At 44.2% G+C, this 25631-nt stretch overlaps 1 protein-coding gene across 1 annotated transcript in view; it reads left to right on the top strand.

Annotated features, from left to right (window-relative positions):
• The window catches only part of USP43 (ubiquitin specific peptidase 43), a 73380-nt gene that overhangs the window by 42599 nt on the left and 5150 nt on the right, over window positions 1-25631 (top strand). Inside the window, exons 11-16 of the mRNA XM_008072464.2 lie at window positions 73-176; window positions 4668-4745; window positions 5589-5715; window positions 5822-6164; window positions 16756-16914; window positions 18354-18518. Of these exons, the coding sequence (XP_008070655.2) occupies window positions 73-176; window positions 4668-4745; window positions 5589-5715; window positions 5822-6164; window positions 16756-16914; window positions 18354-18518 (976 nt within the window). The remainder of the gene's footprint in view (window positions 1-72; window positions 177-4667; window positions 4746-5588; window positions 5716-5821; window positions 6165-16755; window positions 16915-18353; window positions 18519-25631) is intronic.

Raw genomic sequence — 25631 nt, forward strand, 5'->3', positions numbered from 1 at the left:
CACTCAAGAGTCTAATGTAAATCAGCCTAGGGACTACATGCTGATCCATCTCTGTTTTTTTTTTCTCAACAGAACCTGGGGTCTCTGTTCTCCATCCGGGTTGTGGGACTCTCCCTGGCCTGCAGTTACTTATCCCCTCAGGACAGTCGGCCTCTCTGTCACTGGGCAGTTGACAGGTAAGGGAAGGGTCCAGGTTCAGTAAGAGAATGAAAGCTTTCTCATTTGACTAGATACTAGGCTGTGTATCAATAAAATTGCTTACAATATTAGCTGTTCTTGATCACTTACCCACAGCACCAGCCACTGTGTCAGGTTCTTGGGTACATTCTGTCCTTTGAACCCTTATGTTTAGAGAGGTACTATTATGACCACTTCAAAGATGAGGGGACACTGAGGTTCTCAGAGGTTAGTTAACTTGCTCACATTTAACTAGTTAATGGTCAAGTTCGGATTTGGACCCAGGTTGGTCTTGCTAGAAAACCCAAATTTATCCCATTACATCATGCTCCTGAATTTAAGGAACGTCTCCTTAGGGTAGGTGGAATTCTACCACGGAATTATTAGCCCTGCACTAAAAGATCGTGCACTACAGCTGAGAGTTAAAGCCAGTATGACCCTGTGTCTGGTGCTTTTGACTTCCTGATTTTCCACGTGCCTGCCTTGATAGCCTTCCTCTGCCTGCAGCTTTGCAAAGCAATCAGAAGGGCCAGTGCTGCATCTACCAGTCAGTTTTGCTCTATAAATTATTAATTGTCTGGCACAGGCCCACGCTTCTCAGTAAGGCCCTCTGATTTTCTTACTTGTCACCCAAAGCTGACTGAATCCATAATGTAGAGATGGGCCTCTCCCTTTCTAAAGAGACCAGGAGCCAGGTTGGGGGCAATCCAGAGGGTTCTCTTACCTACACCTCATCCACATCCTTTTTGGTGAGTAGATGCTTTACAGAGTTAGAGAGGCAGGAGAAATGTCAGCCAGGGCTGCTTGGGTCTGACGGGAAGAAGGGCCCCTTCCTGGCACTCGGCCTTAGAGATGAGGACCATGATACTTAAAGTGAGTCGCAGACTGGTGCCAGTCTACAAGCTGATTGTCCCCAGGCCATGACAAGAACTTGAGAGGAAACATTTAAAGATACTAAAGCAATATGACCGAGCAATTTAAAATATATTGAATTTGAATACAATAATTTATTTAAAGAATGGAACTTGTATGTCTCTTCCCACCCCCATTATATTTTGTATTATTTTATTATTTTTATTTGTATGTTATGTTTTTTTAAATGACAGTTTTGATCTGAAATGATTTGGAAACGAACTGACTACATGGTCTTTCGCCACAGGTAGTTTGAGAAGCACTGGTGCAGAGTACAGTTGCATGGCAGATTGCCCACCCTAAAGAATACCCTCCCTTCAGGCCACGTCCTTCCTGGCCCTCACTTTCCATGTCACTGCAGTCTGGCCCCTGCCTACTGTCCCTAAGCCCAGTCCTAACTCTAGCCCTGCAGGTACAGCTCCCCTCAGTATCTGACATCCTCAATCCCTTGCCTCCTTCGCAGGGCCTCCATCCAGCCTCTGATCTGCCTATCTCAACACCTCCTTGTTCTCCTTGACATTTCTGTGATAAAATACATATAACATAAAGTGGACCACTTTCACCGTTTTTAAGAGTACAGCCCAAGGGAACTGGTGCATCCCAGCCCCTGGCAACCACCATTCTACCATCTTTCTCTATTAATTTGACTTCTCTAGATGTCTCGTGTAAGTGGAATCATAAAGTATTTACCCTTCTGTGCCTGGCTTATTTCACTAAACATCATGTTTTCAAGGTTATCCATATTGTAACATGTGTCAGAATTTCTTTCTTTTTTAAGGCAGACTAATATTCCACTATATGTATATGCCACCTAGAAATATGCCTCCTAGAATTTTTTTTTTATCTCCTTGAAGTGTTCCTCTTCCTCTTTGGGGCCCTCAAATGTTGTCAGGTTTCAGCATTCCAGCCTTGGCCCTCTGCTCTCTCCCTGTGCTCCATCCCTGGGTGATGCTACTCTTGGTTTTATCTGCCACCTTTAGGTCAAGGTCTTTGGGAACCATGTCTCCAGCCCAGATTCTTCTCTGGGATGCAGACCTGCCTATCCTACTTAAATGTCTCCTAGACACTGGAAACTAAATGCTTGCCAGCCTGAACTCTTTTTGCTTAACCCTTTCCTCTTCCTGTCTTTGTGCCTAAATGGTGAACCCCCATCTACTCAGGAACTCAGCTAGGCATCATCCCTGATTCCTCCTTCGCACTTTCTCCTAATATTCATTCCATTATCAGGTCTTGTCTGGTGCTTCCTTGGATCTCTCCCCTCCTCTCCACGTTGACCACCATTGCCCAAGTTCATGCCCTTATTGCCTCTTACCTGGATCACTTCTGTTTGACTTTCCTGCATCCATCTGCTTTCCTACCTGTCTGTTATAAATCCTTGGTGGCCTCCCAGTCCCCACAGGATAAAGTCCACACTTCTACAAAGCCCTCCCTCTCCCCATGTGGCCTGCCACTCATGGTGCCTTGGCTATTCCAGCACACACCCTACCCCCTACCTGCTGAGCCCTCTGCCTGTGTGATCCTTTCCCCCTCTCCATTTCCCTGACTAACTGGTCATTTGTCCTCCAGAGCAGCCTGGGTGTGCTTCCTCTGAGTCCCTATACACTCTGGGTGCGCTATGGTGATCTTTTGTGGGCTTCTCCCATTAGCTTCTGAGCTCCTTCAGAGTGGAGATTGTTACTACATACATCTACGTACATGGCTTGGAGTAGCATCCTGCCATAAACATCAAGTAATGCCCACTTTCCTGTTGGAATCAGCGCTGTGATCGAGGAGATGATCTCACCTTCTCTCAGATTGATTATTTCCACATCAAGAGAGATCTTCAGGCTATAACTGCACCTCTACCTTTTTTATGGTCTGAGGAGTTGGAGCATGAAGATACCAGTTCTCCTTTTCCACTCCCACATTTAGATTCTAGTTGAAAAGCAGGCTGTGGATTGTGGCACAAAGAGGTGGCAGTTTTAGGTAGGATGCATCTCCTCCTTTGGAAGGAGGGAGGGAGAAGAAGGAGGCAGCAACATGCTCACGGTTTGTTTCTCCCGAATCCTCAGAAAGATGAGGAGGGGTGATCAGTGTCGTGACCCAGCAGGGCTCACTGAGCTGGGAGGACTTCTCCAGAGTATGCCTTGTTCCTTTGCCCTGCTGGCTATGGCTCATGCAGGAAGGTCACCTGTCCATGCTGGTCCACAGGACCTTGTGCCTTCTACAAGCTCATAGACTTTTATTGAATCATCTTGGTGACAGTTTGAGACTCTTCTGACATCCCTCCTTTCTTCTTGCAACAAAATCTAAACACTCTTTAGGGTGCAGACATTGCCATTGCTTGTATTATTCCCAGTGGTCTCTGGAAAAAACTTCATGTCCCCTACTTTGCTTCCATCCTGTCTCTTCTGCATTACGGCTAGCCAGCTTTTTCTTTTCTTTTCTTTTCCTTTTTGAGTCAGGGTTTCATTCTGTCTCCCAGGCTGGAGTGCAGTGGCTTGTTCATGGCTTACTGCGTCCTTGACCTCCTGAGCTCAGACAATCCTTCCACCTCAGCCTCCCGAGTAGCTGGGACCACAGGCATGTGCCACCATGTCCAGCTAATTTTCTGATTTTTTTTGTAGAGATAGAGTCTCACTATGTTGTCAAGCTGGTCTCAAAACCCTGGACTCAAGCAATCCTCTGCCTAGCCTCCCAAAGTGCTGGGATTGCAGGTGTGAGCAACTGTGCCCAGCTCAGCCTTTTCTGAAATAATGCTGAGCCCAAGCAGTTGGCAAGAGCTGTCGGTTGGCTTACATTGAGATTTTCCATGTGTTGGAGGGTTTGGCAGAAGATTTCTGAGGCTGTGGAGGCAGACTTGAGGGTGCTCCTTCTGCATTGTGGTGGGGGGAAGTTAGCTGCTCTCTTTGGGCTTCATTTTATTGGGTGTCTGTGTAGGACAGTCAGATGGAATTTTCCTGCAGACATTGTTGGAAGGTAGCTAGGGCTACACTGGGACCGTTAATCTGTGTCCTTATAGTAACCCAAAATCCTTAGAGCTCACAAGCTCTCATGGGAATGAGGGGAGGGCACTGAGAGGTGGGTCTGGGATTAAGCCCATGGCAGACTTAGCCACTACCCCAAAAAGCTGACCTGGGTGTATAGGCAGTTTTCGATATTTCTGTTTGGAACATCAAGCCCATGGTTGGGGACCGACTGTCAAATACTATAGCGCTGTGGGAGGGAGTCTCCATGTTTTCTTTTCTTTCTTTCTTTTTTTTTTCTTTCAAGTTGAGGGTCTCACTCTGTTACCCAGGCTGGAGTGCAGTATCACGATCACAGAGCTTACTGCATCCTTGATCTCCTAGGCTCAGGTGATCCTTCTGCTTCAGCCTTCTGAGTAGCTGGGACAACAGGTGTGACCACCACACCTGGCTAATTTTTTGATTGTTTTGTTGAGACGAAGTCTTGCTATGTTGCCTAGGCTAGTCTTGAACTTCTGGGCTCAAGCATTCCTCCTGCCTCGGCCTCCCAAAGTGCTGGGATTATAGGCATGAACTACTGTGGCTGGCTAGAGGCTCCATGTTCTCTGACAGGCTTCCTTATTCTCTCCTCAGGGCTTTGCATCTCAGGAAACCAGGAGGCCCCCCACACATCAAGCTAGCTGTGGAGTGGGATAGCTCCATCAAGGAGCGGTGAGTTTGACTTATATGCTTCCTGCAGGGCCGGGAGAGAGCCCACCTCTACCCTCAAATGTTCCCTGGACCTGGCTTCCCCCAGTTTGGCTATGAGGCAGTACACACTCATTCTTGGTGCAGTGTAACCTGTTTCTCTGGGAACCCGTAGTGAGAACTGTCTGTGGTAAATAACAGTGACCATCATGGTGGTGTCATGGTGGTGGTGGTGGTGTTAGGGTTGGTAACAGCAGTGTAGTGACCCACAATACCCCATGCCAGTCACGGCTCTGAGCACCTTCTGTGTATGCAATTTATTTCATCTTCATCACCCCCAATTGTGAGTACTCCGAGGTGATTATACGGCTATAATCATTTCTCAGAGGTGTGATAAAACCGAGGCACAGAGAGGTTAAGCACTTGCTGAAGGGTACACAGCTTACACAGGGTAGAGCTGGGCTTTGAACCTGGGCTGTCTGGCTCAAGTACGTGCTCCTCATCCCTCTGCTTGGCTGCCGCTGTAACACTGAGTGTATCAGCCCTACTTTGGAAAAAGACATTGTTCGGTCCAGCAATTATGGATTGATCTCCTACCAGGTGCCAGGCCCTGTGCTAGGACAAGAAAAACAAAGACGGGTAATAAGCCAAGGACTCCATCCCTATAGGAGCCGGTGGGGGAGAAGCGAATGCCAGTAAAACGTAGTGAGTGCCGTCAGAGGGGTGCGTGCAGGTCCCCAGGTGCCCTTAGGAGGGCGCTGTGGTGTCTCTGGCCGGTGCCTCCCTGCGGGTTTGCTGTGAGTAGAGACTTGGGCGAAACCTCTCCGTGGGGGAGCCCTGAACGCCGCGAGTGATCTCTCCGTGCAGCCTGTTCGGGAGTCTCCAGGAGGAGCGGGCACAGGATGCCGACAGCGTGTGGCAGCAGCAGCAGGCGCACCAGCAGCACAGCTGTACCTTGGACGAATGTTTTCAGTTCTACACCAAGGAGGAGCAGGTCCCGCCCTGGGGTCCACTCCCCGGCCGGGAAGGGGGCTGGCTGCCTTTCGGTGGGTTGGCCGTGCCCCGCGGGGACCTCACGGTCCGGGTGGCTTCCTTTCCAGCTGGCCCAGGACGATGCCTGGAAGTGTCCCCACTGCAAAGTCCTCCAGCAGGGGATGGTGAAGCTGAGTTTGTGGACGCTGCCTGACATCCTCATCATCCACCTCAAAAGGTTCTGTCAAGTTGGTGAGAGAAGAAACAAGCTCTCCACGCTGGTGAAGTTTCCTCTCTCCGGACTCAACATGGCTCCCCACGTGGCCCAGAGAAGCACCAGCCCCAAGCCGGGCCCCTGGCCTTCCTGGAAGCAGCCGACCTGCCTGCCCACCGCCTGCCCGCTGGACTTCCTGTATGACCTGTACGCCGTCTGCAACCACCACGGCAGTCTGCAAGGTGGGCATTACACAGGTGAGCCTTGCCCTGCCTCTCTGCACACGGCTGCTGTGGCCATATGTCTCGATGGTGGCCTGAGCCTCAAGATACCCCCAGAATGGGCACTTTGTGAGAGCTGACTCCTCACCCACCGCACACCAGTGCACATGCAATAGAGGAAGGGACCTGGTTCCAGCGGTAGAGCTGACATCAAGTTAGGTTGGAGTATAAAGTTAGTTACTGCCTGAATTTTCAACTAAATCAAATATGGGAGGGTAATTATTGGAACTGAGAGTGTGACGTTAATCCTCACTGGTGATTCAGCACAAGGACTCCTACCAGATTTGGCATCTTTTTATTCTAGTTTAGAGTACTACGGACATTCTTGTGAAAACAAGAATTAAAGGAGGATTTAACAGTAAACTAAGAATAGAGAGCTTAGTTGAAAAAGGCCATGAAGCATGCACACACCGCCTGTTACCCTCCTCAAATGCAACTTACACAACACATATTCATATATAATAAAATGACCATAATGCATAAGATGAGATAAGTCGTAACAAGGTAAGCATACTGGAAAGTGTGCTTGGAATAGACAAAGTGTAGCTTAAGCCCAAAGCATCTGGCTTACACCCGAAAGATTTCATAAATGGACCACTTTGAACTAACGCTAGCCCAAATTGAACTCAACTAATCTATATCAACCCTCTCTAAACCAAAACATTTACACAAACTAAAAGTATAGGAGATAGAAATTTATTTAGGCGCTATAGACAAAGTACCATAAGGGAAAGATGAAAGACACTTTAAAAGTACAAAAAAGCAAAGACTACTACTTTTACCTTTGCATAATGAATTAGCTAGCACAGTTTTACAAAGAGAATTTTAGCCAAAAAAACCTGAATCCAGACGAGCTACTTGTGAACAGCCAGAAGAGCACACTCATGTATGTTGCAAAATAGTGAGAAGATTTTCTTTTTTCTTTTTTTTTTTTTTGACTTGGACTCTCACTCTGTCGCCCAGACTGGAGTGCGGTGGCCGCTCCTGGCCACCACAGCCTCAACCTGCTGGGCTCCGGTGATCCTTCTGCCTCAGCCTTCCAGGTAGCTGGAACTACAGGCACGCGCTACCACGCCTGGCTAGTTTTTGATTTATTGTAGAGACGAGGTCTCGCCAAGTTGCCCAGGCGGGTCTCAAACCCGCGGGCTCAGGCAATCCACTTGCCTCGGCCTCCCAAAGTTCTGGGATTACAGGCTGAGCCACCGAGCCCGGCCGAGAGAAGATTTTCAAGTAGCGGTGAAAAGCCTATTGAGCCTGGTGATAGCTGGTTGTCCAGGATAGAATCTTAGTTCAACTTTAAATTTGCCTACAGAACCAAATAATCCTCATGTAAATTTAAATGTTATTCTAAAGGGGGACAGCTCTTTAGAAAGAGGAAACAACCTTACTTAGAGAGTAACTTTGCCCTTCTCCATAGTTGGCTTAAAAGCAGCCAACCATTAAGAAAGCGTTCAAGCTCAACCCGGCTCCACACACCTTAATTTCAACCAGCAACCACAACTCCTATAACGACACTGGACTAATCTATAAATCTATAGAAGTGATACTGATAATATAAGTAACAAGAAATCATTCTCCCCGCACAAGCTTATATCAGACCGGACAAACCACTGATAGTTAACAACTTAATATGAGTAACCAACCAATAAACGATTTATTACTTTCATTGTTAACCCAACACAGGCATGCGTTAAGGGAAAGATTAAAAGAAGTAGAAGGAACTTGGCAAAGCTAAACCCCGCCTATTTACCAAAAACATCACCTCTAGCATAATCAGTATTAGAGGCACTGCCTGCCCAGTGACATGCGTTAAACGGCCGGGGTATCCTGGCCGTGCAAAGGTAGCATAATCACTTGTTCTCTAAATAAGGACTTGTATGAATGGCCACCCGAGGGTTTTACTGTCTCCTACCTTTCATTTGTATTCCTCTGAGGAACTTGAAAGCAGTATATGAATGGAAGGGCAGAAACAGTTGTGCGAGACCCTCAATTATTTATAATCACCCCTTTAAGTAAGTTGGAGTATTACTCTGTCTCCCAGGCTAGAGTGCAGTGGCACGATCACAGCTCACCACAGCTTTGACTTCCTAGACTCAGGCAATCCTTCTGCCTTAGCTTCCCCAGTGGCTGAGACTATAGACACGTGCCCCTCACGCCCAGCTAATTTTTCAATTTTTTTTGTAGAGATAGTGTCTTACTATGTTGCCTAGACTGCTCTCAAGCTCCTGGGCTCAAATAGTTCTCTCACCTCAGCCTCCCAAAGTGCTGGGATTATAGGTGTGAGCTACCACTCCAGGCCTTAAGTGCTTTTCGAGAGTGTCATGACTGGTCATTTTTCCCGGTTATATCAGTCGTTGCTTCTCTCCTGCCAAGGCATCTCCATGCTAATGGAAAATCTGGAGGAGGCTATTGGTAGAGCGGCAATCGGATGTCTCCACCATGTAGGTAGTGTGGAAACTGATCTGTCTGAACCTTAGGATGCTGAGAGGTTTAGGATGCAGTCCCTGCTATGGGAGGATGGTACAGACATTCCTGGAGAAAGAGAAATGAGGATGCATTAATAGGCCAGGGACCACCTGAGTGGACATACCTGAGAGAGGTGTAGAACAATAGGGCTACACTGGGCCAGCCTGGGCTGGTCACACCTAAGGCTACAGGGATGCCAAGACTGTTTTCAGCTCACAGGCGGCTGCCTTGTGCTGCTGTGCAGTCCACTGTTGCTCCACAGCTGTCCTGCTCTGGATAAGGGCTTGCTACCTTTGCAGCCTCTGGGACTATTCTGTCCAGCCACTTCCCCAGCCTTTCTTCTCTGGTCTAAAAATAGCTCTGCAGAAATCCCTGGAGACTTGTATATATCTTGGGTGACGTCTCTCTTGCTACGTTAACCTCAGATTTTTTTGACTAAGAGCATTCTAGCTGATTGAGTCCCTGCACACACATTACTGATGGAAATAAGGACGACTGGGATTTAGGTCTTGTCACTTCACATCCTGAATGTGCTGGCCCCCTTATCTATAAACTCACAGCATGGTCCCAACGTAAATCAAGGGCATTGATGTCAAATCACAGGGAGGGAGCTAGAAGTAGAATAGGAATGAGAAAAGTTGGTGTGTACGTGCAGTGTGAACCCTGCCTTATCAGAAGCAAAATCCAGATCCCTCCTAGGAGCGAGAATTAAAGAGTAAAGTCCCAGCTGGGTGTGGTGGTTCAAGCCTGTAATTCCAGCACTTTGGGAGGCCGAGGTGAGAGGATTACTTGAGTTCAGGGGTTCGAGACCAGCCTTGATAACTTGGTGAAACCTTGTCTCTACAATATATGAAAACATTAGCCGGGTGTAGTAGTGCGTGCCTGTAGTTCTGGCTACTTGGAAGGCTGAGATGGAAGGATTGCCTGAGTCCAGCAGGTTGACACTGGGGTGACTGTGAGCGTGCCACTGCACTCCAGCCTGGGCGACAGAGCAAGACTCTGACACAGAAAAAAAAAAAAAAAAAAAAGAGTGAAGTTCCCAGTTTGGGGGAGGTAGCTTGGCAGCACAAGGGGCACAGCTCCTAGGAAATTCCCTGGCAGGGTTCTCCTGGGGTCTGTGTTTTTTCATGCATTTCACCCCCACCTGCCAGGAAAAATCTCTGCTTAATGCTAAAACCCAAGGGAGAAAAACCCAGGGGGAAAAGAGGACTCTTGAGGGGGAAGCAGGGCAGTGTCTCAGCCAGCCAGATAAGATCCAGGCCAGTCACTCTCATCTGCCAACTTACACTGTCTTTTTCCTCACTACAAACCTGCTGGTTAAGTGGCAGAGCCAGGGGTTCAAACCTGGGCCACTCTGGGTCCAAAGCGCCTAGTTCCTGCTCTGCCAAGATGAGTGACTCTCAATAGGATCAAGTTTCGAAGCCATGCAGTGTATTGTAGATGAATATAAAATCCCCCATTTAAGTGAAGCATACCCACTAGTAGCTTCCTAAGAAAGGGTGATGGGAGTTTAACATTTGAAGTTGTGTGTCCGAAAATGCCTCGGGAAGCTGGGAGGTCCCCCACACATAAGGCTGGCTGTGGAGCAGATAGCTCCGTCAAGGAGTGGTGAGGTGAGTTCAGCAGAGGAAATGCCATACCTGATTGATAGCCTGGATGGACGTTGAGTTCTAGATTGTAAATCATTTTCCCAGAGACTCTGGATAATGTTGCTACATGGAGAATGGGGTCTGGAATGGGATTTTGCTGTTGAGATGGGTCAGACCAGTTCAATTTCTTCTCCTTTGTCTGGGATCTGTTTTTCTTTCTGGAAGCTATCAGTTCTTCATCACTGGGTTCTGGAGTCTCGTGGGATGTGCCTTCCTGTGGGACTTTTTCATTAGTTGTGCTGGGCACTGAGGGGAACTGTGTGTCTGTGGATGTGTGATCTTCGGGTCTGGGGAATTTCCTTGTGAATCTATTCTTGTAGTTCACACATCAAACCATGTTAAATTAAAAAAAAGTACACAGTGGACAGTCTTGCTCTTACCCTTACTCCTGTTCATTTACTCCGAAAAACTGTTTTCTGTCTGTCCTTGTAGAGTTTTTGTATGCAAAGCTCTGACAGCCTTCCTCCCTTTTAAACTCAAGGGTAAATACTATGTATATAACCCTATACCTGACTTTATTTCCACTTCGCAACATAGCGTGGAACTTGGTACATAGAGAACTATGACATTCTCTGTTTTAAACAATTGCTTAGTGTTTCACTCTGTGCATGCTCTATAGTTTATCTCACCAGTGTCCAATTCAGGAATGTTTAGGTTGTTTCCAAACTTTCATTATAATATGGCCATGAACAACTTTGTACACTATGTTACTTTGTGTGTGTGGACTTTCACCCCCATGATAGGCAGAATAATAATCTTCCAAATATGTCCATGTCCTAATCCTCAAAATCTGTGATTACGTTGCCTTACATGGCAAGGGGGCGTCTAGGTGGTTAATCAGCTGACCTTAAGATAAAGAGATGGTGCTGGATTTTCTGGGTGGACAAAATAGAATCACAGGGTCCTTTAAATGGGGAAGAGGGAGGAAGAAGAGTCAGAGTGGTGGCTGGTGAGAAAGACCCAACCTTTCCTGGCTATTGCTAGCTTTGAAGATGGAAGGGGGCCTGTAGCCGGGACCTAGTTGGCCTGGAGGAGAAGGCAATAAAGTAGGTTCTCCCTGAGTGCCTTAGGAAGATAAACCCTACTGATCCCTTGATTTAAGACTAATACAACCCCTTTCTGATTCGTTACTTCCAGGACTCAAATCACACATTTGTGTTGTTCTAAGTCACCGAGTGTGGGGTCATTTATTACAGCAGCACTAGGAAACCAAAACATCCTCCAGTAGTCTCTACTTTTCTTTGTCTTTTCTCTCTCATTTTCCACGATTTTCTTTTTTTGGTATATTCTAGGAGATTTCTTCAGCTTCATCTTCTAACCATGTTACGGAATTTTTCTATTTTGTAAATTTAACTTGTAAGTCCTTCTTCTTGTCTTAGGTTTCTTTTTCAGAGCTTCCTGGTTTCATTTTGGGCCCTCACCTGACTCAGCTTTTTGTGGTACCTGATACAGCCGGTACAGAGCCCCTGGGGAGTGTAGCAAGGTGAATGGCTTTCTTCTTACCCCTTCATCCCCACCTCTGAGTTGAACTTCCTCCACTTGGACAATAGGTATCACTACTCCCTCTGCTTGTTGGGCTCTCAACACCTGAGCTGTTTCTTTCTCTCCCATTGTCTTTTGACATTGTGGGCTTATTCCTTTTTAGTTCATTTGCTTTCTGCAAGTACAGCCATTTCAGATTTTTAGAAATCTCAAATGCCTTCTGTTTCATTTTAAATATGTCGAATAGGCAGTGTATTTCTATATTTTGAAACTCACACAGCCTCAAAAAAGATGGATAGTGAAAAGGCTTGGCCCCATCTGTATTCCTTATCTTCTCCCTCCTTGTCCATGGGTAACCATGTTTAATAGTTGTTTTCTGTTGTTATTCTTCCATAATTTCTTTATGTAACTATAATCAATTATGAATGTATCTTAATCTGTCCAGCAACATTTATCTCATGTATTTCTTCCCCACCTCCAATTTAAGTAAAAGTACTGTTTGCTGTGTTGCACCTGGCATTTTTTTTTTCTTTAAAATCTGTCTTGGAAATCTTTCTATATTTCCATTTATAGAAAGCTTCTCTGTTCTTCTCTATAGGCACTGAATAAATATAACCATTTATTAAATAAGTATCCAGTAGATGGACATTGGGCCAATTCATTCTTTTGCTATTACAAATTTTGCTGTCATAACCCTTTATGTTTGCCATTTTCTACATGTGAGAAACTTGCTGATAGGATAAATTCTCAGAATTGGGGTAGCTGGGTCTGTGTTTTGACAAATACTAAAAAGTGCCCCACACAAAGTGTTTTAGGAATTTGTACTCCTACAAGTAAGATAATGCCTATTTTCTTATTGTCTTGCCAATAGAATATACTCTTCAATGTTTGGATTTTTACCAATCTACTAGGTGGAAAATGGTGTCTCGGTATAATTTAAGACTGAACTTCTTGCTAGTGTGAGCTTGAGCATCATCTCATGTTTGAGCCGTTGTGGTTCCTTGTCTGAGAACTATCTGTCTATGTCCTTTGACTGTTTTTAAATGGATTGTTAGTCTTGTCCCCATTAATTTGTAGATGCTCTAATTCTTAATATGTTATGAGATTTTCCCCCTGTCTGTAACATAATGTCAAATATTTGTTCCCTGTGTAACATCTGTCTGTTGACTATTCCTGTGGTAATTTTTTTTTGCCATGAAGAAGGTCTTCATTTTTGCTTCTCCAGGTAGCTAGATTGTTATTCATATATTTATTTTAGGGTTTCTGGATTTTAAGTAGTGATTAGAAAGTCCTTTACACCCTAAGATTAACAATTGCTTTTTTCGGTGTTTTCTGCTATTTCTGTGGTTTTCGGTTTTCTTCTTCTTTTCTTTTCTTTTTTGAGTTGGAGTCTCACTCCATCACCCAGACTAGAGTTCAGTGGCACACTCACGGCCACCCCAGTGTTGACCTACTGGGCTCCAGCAATCCTTCCACCTCAGCCTTCCAAGTAGCCGGAACTACAGGTGCATGCTACCATACCCAGCTAATTTTTTGATTTATTTTAGAGACGAGATCTCACCAAGTTGCCCAGGCTGGTCTTGAACCTGCGGGCTCAGGCAATCCTCTCGCCTTGGCCTCCCAAATGCTGGGATTACAGGCTTGAGTCACCATGCCCAGCCAGTTTTTGTTTTTACATTTAAATCTTCAATTTGGAGTTTCTTGGTGGCTCTTGAGAGAGGGGAATTCAATTTATTCTCCCCCCCATCCCGAAAGTACCAATTTGTCCCAAAACCAATACTAATGGAAAAGCTCACCTTATCCCTTGTGATGCTATCTACCATATCAGATAGCAACTTTTTATGTTTGGGTCTATTTCTGGACTTTGGTATTCTACCCATTGACCTGTCTATTTTTGTCTGTCTATTCATGAGTGAAAACATTTTTCAATAAAATGGACCCTAGCTGATTCTGTTCCTCCCTTTTCCCTCCATTGACCAGGAGTTAGCGACTCAGGCTTTGTCCTTAGCCATTGATGAGAACTTGGGAAAAATTGAGCCTATGTCGGAGTATGTATTAGCAAAGGGAGATGGATTGCATTCTTAAAAAGATCAAGATTTTGCCACAATTTACCCAGTGAAGGACCTGTGGCAAATATGAGTATAGTATGTGTGGATCTCAGACCTCATACTTTAGGGCATAAGAAATATAACTTAATGCTCTGTAATTCCAGTGACCAGCTGTGATCGTAGAGTGGCTAGTACTCTGCGTTGTGTAATCCCAGTGACCCCTTCATTCCTACTGTTCACTCCATGACTTTCTTGTTTGTGTTAGTCCCAGGCAGTCATCCTGCAATGTGGGTGATGAGGGTACCTGACTTGCAGGAATTTTTTTTTTTTTTGAGTCAGAGTCTCATTCTGTTACCCAGACTGGAGTGCAGTGGCACACTGCTTGCAGCCACTACAACTTCAACCTGCTGGGCTCAGGCGATCCTTCTGCCTCAGCCTTCCACGCCCGGGTAATTTTTTGATTTATTGTAGATACTAGGTTTCACCATGCTGCCCAGGCTGGTCTTGAACCCGTGGGCTCAGGCAATCCTCTCGTCTCCGCCTCCCAAAGTGCTGGGATTACAGCTGTGAACCACTGCGCCCAGTTTTGTTTGTTTGTTTGTTTGTTTTTTTGAGTCAGAGTCTCCCTCTGTTGCCCAAGCTGGAGTGCAGTGGCATGCTCACAGCCACCGCAGCCTCTACCTGCTGGGCTCAGGCAATCCTTCTGCCTTAGCCTTCCAAGTAGCTGGAACTACAGGTGTGCATTACTTACTCCTGGCTTATTTTTTGATTTATTGTAGAGATGAGGTCTCACCAATTTGCCCAGGCTGGTCTCAAACCCCTGAGCTCAGGAAATCCTCTTGCCTTGGCCTCCCAAAGTGCTGGTATTACAGGTTTAAGCCACTGTGCCCGGCCTGGAATTTTTATGATTAGAACTAACATGTATGAGACACTTCTCATATGGTAGGCTCTGACAATTGGTAGCTTTTGTGCTACTGTGTAGTGTTACATAGATGCTATCATACCATAGATGTATTTTTTGTTTTTAGTGAGTTTCTTTTTTTGCCGTTTTGCATGTCAAAATAAGCTTAAAAGATTTTAAGTGCAATAAAATAATATGGCGAGGCACTTGACTCAGTGACTAAATGTCTTGACATGCTGGGTTACATCATGACCTAATATGTGCATCGATTTATATATGTGGATGTGTTTATGTGTACATACATATATTCAGGCTAAACAAAAGTTTTATGAGACGATAAGTTTACTACATGTGATATAGTTTGGTTTGTTCTAGAATAATGTTTAATTTTTTAAAAACCCTTTAAAATATTTTATTTTTTAAAAACATGCACTGATTACCAGTGTGCTAATGGGCCAATGGCCTGAAATTTGGAAAACACTGAACTGTATAGAAACCCAGGCTCTTTACTTATTCATTCATTGAACGAATATTGAAGTACCCATCCTGTGCCAGACTCTGTGCTAGGGGCTGGAGCTTCAGTGATGAACAAGACAAATATGAGGCCTGCCCTCATGAGACTTCAGTCTGATTTTGGAGACAGACAATGAAAGAATATTTGCCATTTTAGCACTTTTGCTACCTGACACTTTGAAAGGGTGACTGATGAACTGATTGTGTGTGTGAAAGAGATAAGGCCTCTCTGAGGATGTCACATGTAGGCCAAGAGCTAAAGATGAGGTAGAACGATGTGAATGATGGGCAGAGCTGCTAGCATGTGCAGAGGCCCAAGGCAGAAGGTGTTTGGTATGTTTAAGAAATGTTGAGAGCCTGTCATGGCTAAAGTGTAGTAGTTCAATATTCGGTGATACAAGATGGAGCTGGAGAAGTGGGCAGGGTCAGATTACACAGTGCACTCTAGACCATGAATAAAAGTTTGCATTTTTCCCAAAGGGGTGATGGGAAGCCACTTAAAGGTTTTAAGCAGAGGAGTAAAAACATAACCTCGTGTACAGGTTGAACTAGCTGCTCTGTTCTATGGATACTGGATAGAAAGGAACAAGAGGAGAAGTTGGAATTCCGGGTAGGAGGATGCTTCTGGGGCTCAGGGGAGAAACACTATTGCCTGGGATGTGGGAGTTGACAGTCAAGTGTTCAAGACACACTTTGGAAGTGGACTCAGTAGGGCTGGCTTTTGGACTGGGTGTGAGGTGAAAGGGAAAAGAGAGAGCAAAAATGAACTCTACATGGCTGGCTTGGACGGGTGCGGAGGTTGGTAAACTATGGTCCTTGGGCTATATCCAGTCCAGGGCCTGTTTATGAGTTAAAAATAAATTTTGCAGTATTAAAGGTGGGAAAAAAGGATGAACAGGCAGAATATGTGACAGAGAACACATGTGACCGTATGTGGCCTGCAAAGCCTAAACTAAATATTTGCTGTCTGGCCCATTATGAAAAGAGTTTGCAAACCTTCAGATTAGTGGGTTACTGTGCTATTCACTGAGATATGGAGGACAAGGAGAGGGATGTTTTGTTATAGTTGTAAAATCTTCTTAAATGTTTGACTTCTGTTCTTAGGTAAGAAAGAGGCATTCCATAATCCCAACTGTGATTCTCAGTTTTGGTTTCATTACATACTTAATCAGAGATGTGCATTATTTTGAAGCTTCTCAGAAGAAATGAGAGTGAAAGTTATTGTCTAGCTACATGGCTTAGGGGCTCCCTTTTATTAGAGACTGTGCCTGAGTAAGGATTACAACATAAGGATTCAGATGACCCGAACACTCTATCAGTAAGAATCTGGGAGTATAACTTTGTTAAGCTTTTCTGATCCCACAATACTCATTTCTGGCCAAAAATAGTCTGCTTTTTCCCCCTCATTTTGTTATAAACATGTCCATTTTTCAGCTATGCCATGGGAAGTGTCTTCTTTTGCCATTTGAGGTTCCAATAATTGAGGCTTGGGGTTTGGACCTTTGCAGCCTACTGTCGGAACTCTCTGGATGGCCGGTGGTATAGTTACGATGACAGCACAGTGGAACCACTTCGAGAAGATGAAGTCAACACTAGAGGGGCTTACATCCTATTCTATCAGAAGCAGAACAGCATCCCTCCCTGGTCAGCCAGCAGTTCCATGAGAGGTAGGTGCTGTTGCTCATTGCAGGAGAGGGGCTTGGGGAAGGTCACTTTAAGAATTGGGATATGCTCTGTCAAACATCAAGGCCCAGGAGAAGTAGGCAAGGATCTGAAAGAGGAAGCCCTGGCTGCTGCTATGGAAATCTGAGTCCCAGAGGCTAGTAGCTTATTTGTTAGACTGTGGGATGGATGTATTGTCATGCAAGAAAGAGGAAAAAAAAATAAATTTTTGTGTCTGGGGCAGGCGACACTGGCAATGTGGAATCTCACCTTTCCAATCTTACTAATATCAAGCCAGATTTAATTAAAAACAATGCTTAATCCTGTTAGAAAGGGAGGAGCGGTTATAAGGGATGCCAGACTTTTCTAGGAAGCTTAGCTCCTTAACTACACCTCAGCAATTAATTTGTTAGACAGCATCAAACTTGCTTGGAAGTCTAGAGAAAGAAAGTGCCAGAGCTGACCCTTTTATGTGATTTGTTTCACTCTGCAAACCAGACATCCTTATCTTTGGGACAAGAGAACATTACAAAAAAAAATTAAACAGATTTTCTACTAACAGTTATTGGAAAATGGCCAAATACACCCAAGAGTCAGCAGGTCTAAATCAAACCTAATGCAAGTATGGCTGTTCCATTTCTAGAAGGCAGACATTGAAAGAACAAAAAAAACCCCCATCATATTAGCAAAAGGCAAGTTTTCTTTACTGTCCAGTGTAATAAAGACGTCTCCCTCCAGAGCAAAGGGTAGGCGTCCTAAATGCTCATGATAAAATAGGTTGTTTCTCTAAATTTAGAGCACACTTCTGTAACATAGCATATTACCTGCTCACCTATGGGAACTGGGAATATGATTCTAGGGATTAAAAACTCTAGCTCTGGTTATTGCTGTAATAAAGGCCTTTGGCTCTGGAAAACAAAAACAAAAAACATATTTAGGAAGCCAGAGTTGGTGATAAGTAATTCCATGGAAAGCATTTTAGTACTCATCAACAGACGTTCCTTTCTGAGCCCACATGCCTCTCCCTAAACATTTGTTTTTAAATTTTAGATTCAAGGCGTACACATGCATGTTTGTTACATGGATGTCTTGTGTAGTGGTGGGGGTTGGTTCTCAGGTGGCCCATTTCCCAGATAATGAACATTGTACCCCATAGGTAGTTTCTAGACCCCAACCTCCTTCCTACCTCTCCTCTTATTGGTGTACCCAGTGTCTATTATTTCCATATTTGTGAGCAACCTAAGTACCCACCAACAATTGACTGGATAAAGAAATTTTAAGCTTGGTATCCAGTCACAGGTTTCTCCTCTGGTCGTTGACTTTGGTTTCTGCAGTTCTGCTTCAGTTCTTCGTTACAGGGCTGAAGGGTGGGGGTGGAGATGGGGATCTGGGACGCCAGAAACTGGGGTTGGGTCCAGCCTCTCTCTCTCTGATTTCTCTGCAGGCTCCACCAGCTCCTCCCTGTCTGATCACTGGCTCATGAGGCTTGGGAGCAATCCTGGCAGCACTAGGGGAAGCCTGCTATCCTGGAGCTCTACCCCTTGCCCCTCTCTGCCCCAGGTTTCTGACCCTCCCGTCTTCACAAACAGCCTGTGCAGTCAGGAAAAGGGTATGTTGGTTACATTTGCTGATTTCATTTTCATGATCGGTAATGGCCGTTTCTCCTCTATATGGAAGTGCTGGCACTTCACAGCCTTGTGTGTAGAGTCTGTTGTTAGAGTTGGGTTCATCTCTCAGTACAGTCTTCTGTGACCGGCCCTTGCCTGCTGCTTCTCCCCATCACTACCCTCCATTCATCCACAGGTACGTTCTCCCTCTGCTTCTATGGAGCCTACTGTCTTGTAGGGTAGACAAAACATAAGCAAGTAAACTAGGCAACCATGGATTTGTAACAGGCAAAGAGGGAAGTACTCAGGGAAGAAGATATTGAGGCTGCAGGTGGGTGAGTGAGGTAGGGTGTAGAGGGTCCCGATAGGCAGGGTGGGTGGGGAGTACCTTTCTGGAAAGTGACATTGAGCAGTGACCTGAGTGAGTGAGACAGTGACTTGTGTAGAAGCTTGGGGAGTGAGTTCCAGGAAAAGGGCTATCCAGGGTGAAGGCTGGGAGGGAGCATGGGATGTGTGAGAAAGATGGAAGAAATTAGAGCTGTGACTGGGGCAGAGAGAATGGAGAGGAGGTGAATAGAGGCCGGGTCATGATGTGCCTTTTGGAGCATGTATGAGGTTTGGACTTTATTCTAAGTGCAGTAGATAGCTAGTGGAGAGAGAGTGTGTGTGTGTGTGTGTGAGTGTGTGTGTGTGTGTGTATAATATTTAAATATATATTTCTGCTTTAATCATTTTTATTGATATATCATTGTACATATTTATGGAGTACATGTGATATTTAGATACATGCATATAATGTGTAATGATCAAATCAGGATATTTAGGATATCCATCGCCTCAAACATCCTTTCTTTATGCTGGGAATACTTCAGATCTTCTCTTCTAGCTGTTTTGAAATACACAATATATTATTGTAAACTATGATCACCCAACTGTGCTATTGGACACTAAAACTTACTTTTTTTTTTTTTTTTTTTGCCTGACTGTATGTTTATACCCATTAACCAACTCTCTTCGTCTTCTCTCCTACCCCACACCTCTTTCACCCTCTGGTAACTGTCATTCTACTCTCTAGCTCCATGAGACCAACTTTTTTTAGCTTTTTGGAGAGTTTTAAGCAGGGAAGTAATTGGTCTGATTTATAGTTTTAGAAAGTGTACTCTGACTGCTGTGTGAAGAATCCATCATATGGGAACAAGAGTATCCATAGGAAGGCCACTGTGGTTATATCCAGTGGGGAGGTAGTGGTGGCTTGGACTAGTATGTTAGGTAAGAGGTGGTCAAACTGAGGCTATATTTTGAAGATAGAGCTAACAGGATTTGCTTATGTTGGGTATGGGGTGTGAAAGAAAGAGAATAGTCAGGGATGACTCTTTGTTTAGGGTTTACATAACTAGGTGAAGAGTTGTGCAGTTCATGAGATGGGAGAAAGTTGGGTGGGAACAGGGTCAATTTTGGAGGGAAGTCAAGATTTTGAGATTCCTGCAAGGCACCCCCATCAGCAATAACTAGGGAATGGGGATAAAATTTTTTTTTTTTTTTTTTTGAGTTGGAGTCTCACTCTGTCGCCTAGACTAGAGTGCAGTGGCCGCTCCCGGCCACCGCAGCCTCGACCTGCTGGGCTCCAGCGATCCTTTCCGCCTCAGCCTTCCAAGTAGCTGGAATTACAGGCATGCGCTACCACGCCCAGCTGATTTTTTGATTTATTGTAGAGATGAGGTCTCGCTGCCCAGGCGGGTCTCGAACCCGCGGGCTCAGGCAATCCACTCACCTCAGCCTCCCAAAAGCGCGGGATTACAGGCTGAGCCACCGAGCCCGGCTGGGGATAAATTTTTGAGAGTCATCAGCACATGGATGGAGTGGAAAGCCCCCGGACCGACTGAGCTTTGCTAAGGGAATTGTAAATATGGAAAATGTAAATATGGAAAATGTGAATATGAGACCAAACCTGGGGCTTTCTAGCACCCAGGCATTGAGCAAAGCAGAGAGACCAACAGAGGAACTGAGAAGGAACAGCCAATGAGGTGAGGAGAAAACCAGGCAAGTATGGTCCACAAATGCCAAAAAGAGAATCTTCCAGAAGGAAGCAGTCAACGATGACTAATACTGCTGAGAAGCTGAGGGAGATGAGGATGGGCAAGTGACCCTCGGGCTGGAAGGCCACCAGTGACTTGCCAGGGGCATCTGCCATGGGCTGGAGAGAAGGGAGGCCTGGCTGCAGCAGGCAGAGGAGAGACTGAGGTTGGAGAAGTGGCAGTGCATACACACACCACCAGGCAAGGCGACTAAGAAGGCTGGGGCTGGACTGACAGCAGTTGTGGTTTTCTTTGCTAAACAGGAAATAAAATAGAGCATATTTGCATTCAGATGATCCAGCCTAGTGGGAGATCTTGACAAAAGTGCAAGAGAGCAAGGGGATAAGATTTTGGGGTTGTTTCCAGTTTAGAACTGTTGCCAGTAGTGCTGCTGTGAATGCTTTGGTTCATGTCTTTGGTGTACATATGTCTGCATTTCTGTTGGGTATATACTTAGGAGCGGAATTGCTGGGTCATAATGTACATATATTCATCAGCTGCTTATTTCTTTACACTTTTGTTTCCCTGATATCCAAGGACCCAATACAGTACAGCAGGTCTTCTATAATGTCCTTTTATTATAATATTGTTGAGAAAGAAAATAAAAATGGATTCCTGACTGGGGCTATGGTCTGCATGAAGTTTACAGGTTTTCCCCATGTCTGCATGGACTGCCTCCAGGTACTATGGTTTCCTCCCACATTCAACAGAAGTGCCTATTGGGAAATTGGTGTGTCTGCCCAGTCCTAGTGTGAGTGTGAGTGCATGTGAATGTACCCTGATATGGAATGGGGTTCTGTCCAGGATTGGTTTCCGCCATTCTCAACCCTAAACTGGAATAATTGGGTAGATCATTACCTTCCGTGTCTTTATTCATCTTTCTTAAATGTATGTGTAGCTCATATTTATTTCAGAAGTGTTTATTAATACCAGAAGTGTTTTGGGTCTCTATTTAATAAAGTTTAGTGATGTTTTTGTGACCAGAAAGATGCTGTGGGAACTTAGCTCTGGTTTATATCAATTAGGGAACATTGGTTTGATTATATGTCATTTGTCTTGAAGCTGCAGTTCCCAAGAGCCTATTGATGGCATTAAGTGTGGACTTACTGTACCTGGCTTGTACCAGGTTCTTGTTATATATTTGTGAGTGAATAAATAGGATGATAGAATCTTAAAACCGAAGTGGTTTTATTAGCATTGAATCCAACCTTCTGGTTTATGATCCACATTTCAGTTAATTTATTCCCCAGTGTGTGGCATTTTGGCTGCCATAATTGCACTATTGGACATAGTGCTGATAGGAATATATCTGTGCCTCTTAGATTTGTCCAGTTTCCTTATAATACATTTCTGTGTGAGCAACTATATAATGAGTATGTTTTGACTTGCCCTGTCCGGATATTTCTTTTCCCCTTACGTTTTCATGACTGCACATTTAGGATAGTGTCTATAAAACAAAAGTCCTGTGGCTCCATCAACACTGCCTATGATAAGCTCATAAATTCATCCCAGCTGTGTTTGATGGCATAGCACCCCGGGCCATTTCTCATTTTTTCCAAGGAGAAATAAATGTTTTTGACACCCTCCCAGAAGGAAGGCAACTTCAAAAGATGCCCCAAGATTTCAGCATGGCATTCTGACAGGTTTCAGGCACAGTTCTAGAAAAACTCCTCAGAGACACAAAGAGGGCTGAGGTTGGGGTAATCACTGTCCTCCAAACCCTTGTAGGCATTTTACTCATACTATCTAATTTAGTTCTCAGAATTCCTAGGAGTGCACACAAAGGGGAAAGCTGATACTTGAAATGAAGTAACCATCACAAACTTACCTGAGAAGGTAGTTCGGCTAAAAATAGACCTGCTCCCTCTGGATGCCAGAATCTCGGCTTGTGGACTCTTAGACATAGATTCTGAATTAGGGTTTCTTCCATTTGGACACTGCAAGAGTCTTGCTTTCTAAGGACGCTTTCTGTCTTGGTCTGAATAAAATGACAGATTTAGAAACCTGTTTGAGAAGCTCCAAGATGGTTTAAAATCCAACCTTATTTTCTTGTAATTTCTCCCCCCACCCCTTGTTATTTCTAAACCTGGTCAAGATCAAAATCTAGCATGTAGGTTTTCAGTAGTGGTTGGTACCACCTTTTCTCTCTACCCTCATGGGAGACATTTTTTTGACTGTTAAAATTAGTAGGGGTGACTACTGGCTTTTAGTCCCAGGAGCGGGTAGGTGGGAGGATGGAAATAAGTATCTTGCAATGCCCAGAGATGGTCCTTTTCAGTAGAAAATTGTCCTATAAAAGGCCAGCAGTCCTTTGTAGAGAAATGCTGATAGTCTGGGAACATCATCCTTCTGGTAGCTCTGGTTATGGGACATTGTAGTAATGTAAACTAAAATGAATGGCTCCAAATGTTGTGGGGACTGCAACTTATTGGAGCAGGTATGGAGGAAGGCCCTATAAGGGAAAGAATGTAAAAAAATCTTACTTTTGCCATCTTTGTAAAAATGTGACTATTTAAAAAAAAATTGCTAGGAGTCCTCAGAGGCCCCCTGTCAGTAAGAGGCACTGGGGTTTAAGCTTTCTTAGCTTTTCAGCATAGGTGCTTCTGATGATAAATTTCCTCTATGGCTTTTATTGGGCCCCATAGATTTTGCTTTTCTCTTTTTTAGTGCTTTCCAGATAGTATTTCACTTCAGTTTTGATTTCTTCTTTAATCTAGAGGTTATCTGGAAGTTCAAGTATTTAAGTTTTTTTGGTCACCTTATTATTATTTGCTTCTGAGTTTGTGGGTTATGATCCAAGAATGTCATTTTCACAAATTATTCCCTTTTTGTGATCAAGTACATGCTTATTATTTCATAAATATTCCATGTACATATAAAATAAAGTATATTGTCTATTTGAGCGATGTGAACTTTATAGCATAACTATCAGGCGAGTTGATTGTTTAATCAATTCTCCTATGTCTTTGAATTTATCTTCTCTAGAACTCTCTGACTAGGAAAGCAATTTAGTGAAACCTTCCTGGATAGCTATATTTTTAATTAAGTAATTCTTTATATTGTTAGCTGCTTTGTTAATATGTGTCTACAAGTTTATGACTGTTAGATTTTCTTTATAAATTGTGCCCTTTAATCATTATAATGTTGCTCTTTATCCTGCTTAATGTTTTAAACCTAAATTCTATTTTGTTCAGTATTATTAATTCCACTCCTTCCTTCTTTCTTTTTGTTTGTATTTGCTGGTATTATTCTGCTTTTCTCCTTTGCCTTATGAATCTTTCTTTTTGAGTTAGCTTTAAATTTCTGGTAAACAATATCTTGCTGTTTTTTTATTTGTTTTGATGCCAAAAATTCAGAGCCTGTCTTATAATCAAAGCATTTAGTCCATTCCTAATGTACAACTGGTTGATTTCATTTATTTATTCCAAATTGTGTATTACTTGTTTCTTCTTTTTCCTTTTCCATATTTTTTTCTGATTTAGTCATGTTGCTCTTTGTTCTCTTGTTTATTTGGAAGATCTGCTGTTCTTTAATTCATTAATTGCTACTTCCCCCCACCCCCCAATATTCAGAAGCCAACTATTTTTCCCATTCGGTGCTCTGTTTCACCACTGCCCTCTCTCCTTCCCCTTGATATGATGAGAAACATATGGTACTAATGTCATCACTCTGTCCTGTCATTTTCCCACTCCCTGCCCCCCCAAAAATGAGAGCTTTGAAATGTAGCCACATGCCCCCTCTGGTCTGTTTTGGGGACTCTTAGATTCTGCTGGCATGACCTAGCGCCCTCTGTTCCAGACTGATACTAAAATTCCTATTGCAGCATTTACTTAACTTTATGTGACACATTCTCCGAGGATGTCTGCCATTCTGCATGCAAGGGGATAGTCCATGGACTGCAGGGTCCACTATACACTACTGTTTTTTTTCCCTCTTTGTCACCCTCTATCTTGAGGTTGTGGTTCTGATTCATCTGTGTCTGGTCAGAGTTCTTTTTCAAGCATATATGATATGTTCTCAAAATGTTTGCACAGCCACAAATATTTCACTTGAGTGTAAGGGGCAGTTTGACTGGGAGCAGCACCCTTGGGTTGCAGTGCTTTTCTCTCAGGTATCTGTAGCTGTTTTCCCAGGCCCTGGGGTTGCAGGTGAGAAGCCCAGGCTGTTCTGGCTGAAAGCTTTTAAGATCCTCTCTTTGACCTTGAAGTTTAGAAATTCTCCCAGAACATGGCTAAGTATGTGTTTCTGTTCATCAACCCTACCTAGAACTTGTGCCTTTCCTTCCACAGACTCAGCCCTTTCATTTTCATGTGTAATGATTGTCTCTCCTGCTTTTCAGATTCCTGTTACTTGCTGTTGTGTCTCCTAGGTCTGTCTTCTGAGTCCTCTGCCTTTTCTCTTGATCATTTTGCTCTGTGATGTGAGATATTTTTTTCACTGTTTCCTTCAGGCCAATCCTCAACAGCGATCCTGCATGTCTTCAATTCATTTACTGAATTTTAAATCTGGGAAATCACATTATTCAGTCCCTTCCTTGAGATTCAAGTTTATTGATTATTTTAAGTCATCATCTATTTCTTCTGGTGGCTCTACCTCCTTAGGGACGTGTCTGATTGTTCTTTTTATCTCTGACTGCTGGGCCCCCTTATGTGTACTGTCATTTTTCTGTTTTTGCCCGCTGGGGAAGAATGGCCGCTGACTGTCATGAGTGGCAGGTGGACTGTCATGAGTGGCAGGTGACTCTTAGAGTGATGAAAGGGGCAGTAGCTTTGATTCCCAAGGACTGGTTATGTGACAGACTTTTTCTTCCCCCTCCTTGTCCTGCTGGCTCTGTCTCAGAGGTAGAGAAGCCTCAACTCCTCTGTTTAGCTTTTTCTTGCTTCAAGGGGCCTAGAGGAAAGTTTGAGGGGTCAGGCTTGCCTGAAGTTGCACTCTGACGTCAATGCAGAAATAGTCACGAGGCTGTGAAGGAATTGTAAAGGGCACGGGAGACATGATATCACATATTTTTACTTTTGCCACATCCCATAAGAACATGCA

This window comes from Carlito syrichta, unplaced genomic scaffold, assembly GCF_000164805.1.
Source record: "Carlito syrichta isolate Samal-C Ts95f unplaced genomic scaffold, Tarsius_syrichta-2.0.1 Scaffold315198, whole genome shotgun sequence".
In the NCBI taxonomy this organism is placed as follows: domain Eukaryota; kingdom Metazoa; phylum Chordata; class Mammalia; order Primates; family Tarsiidae; genus Carlito; species Carlito syrichta.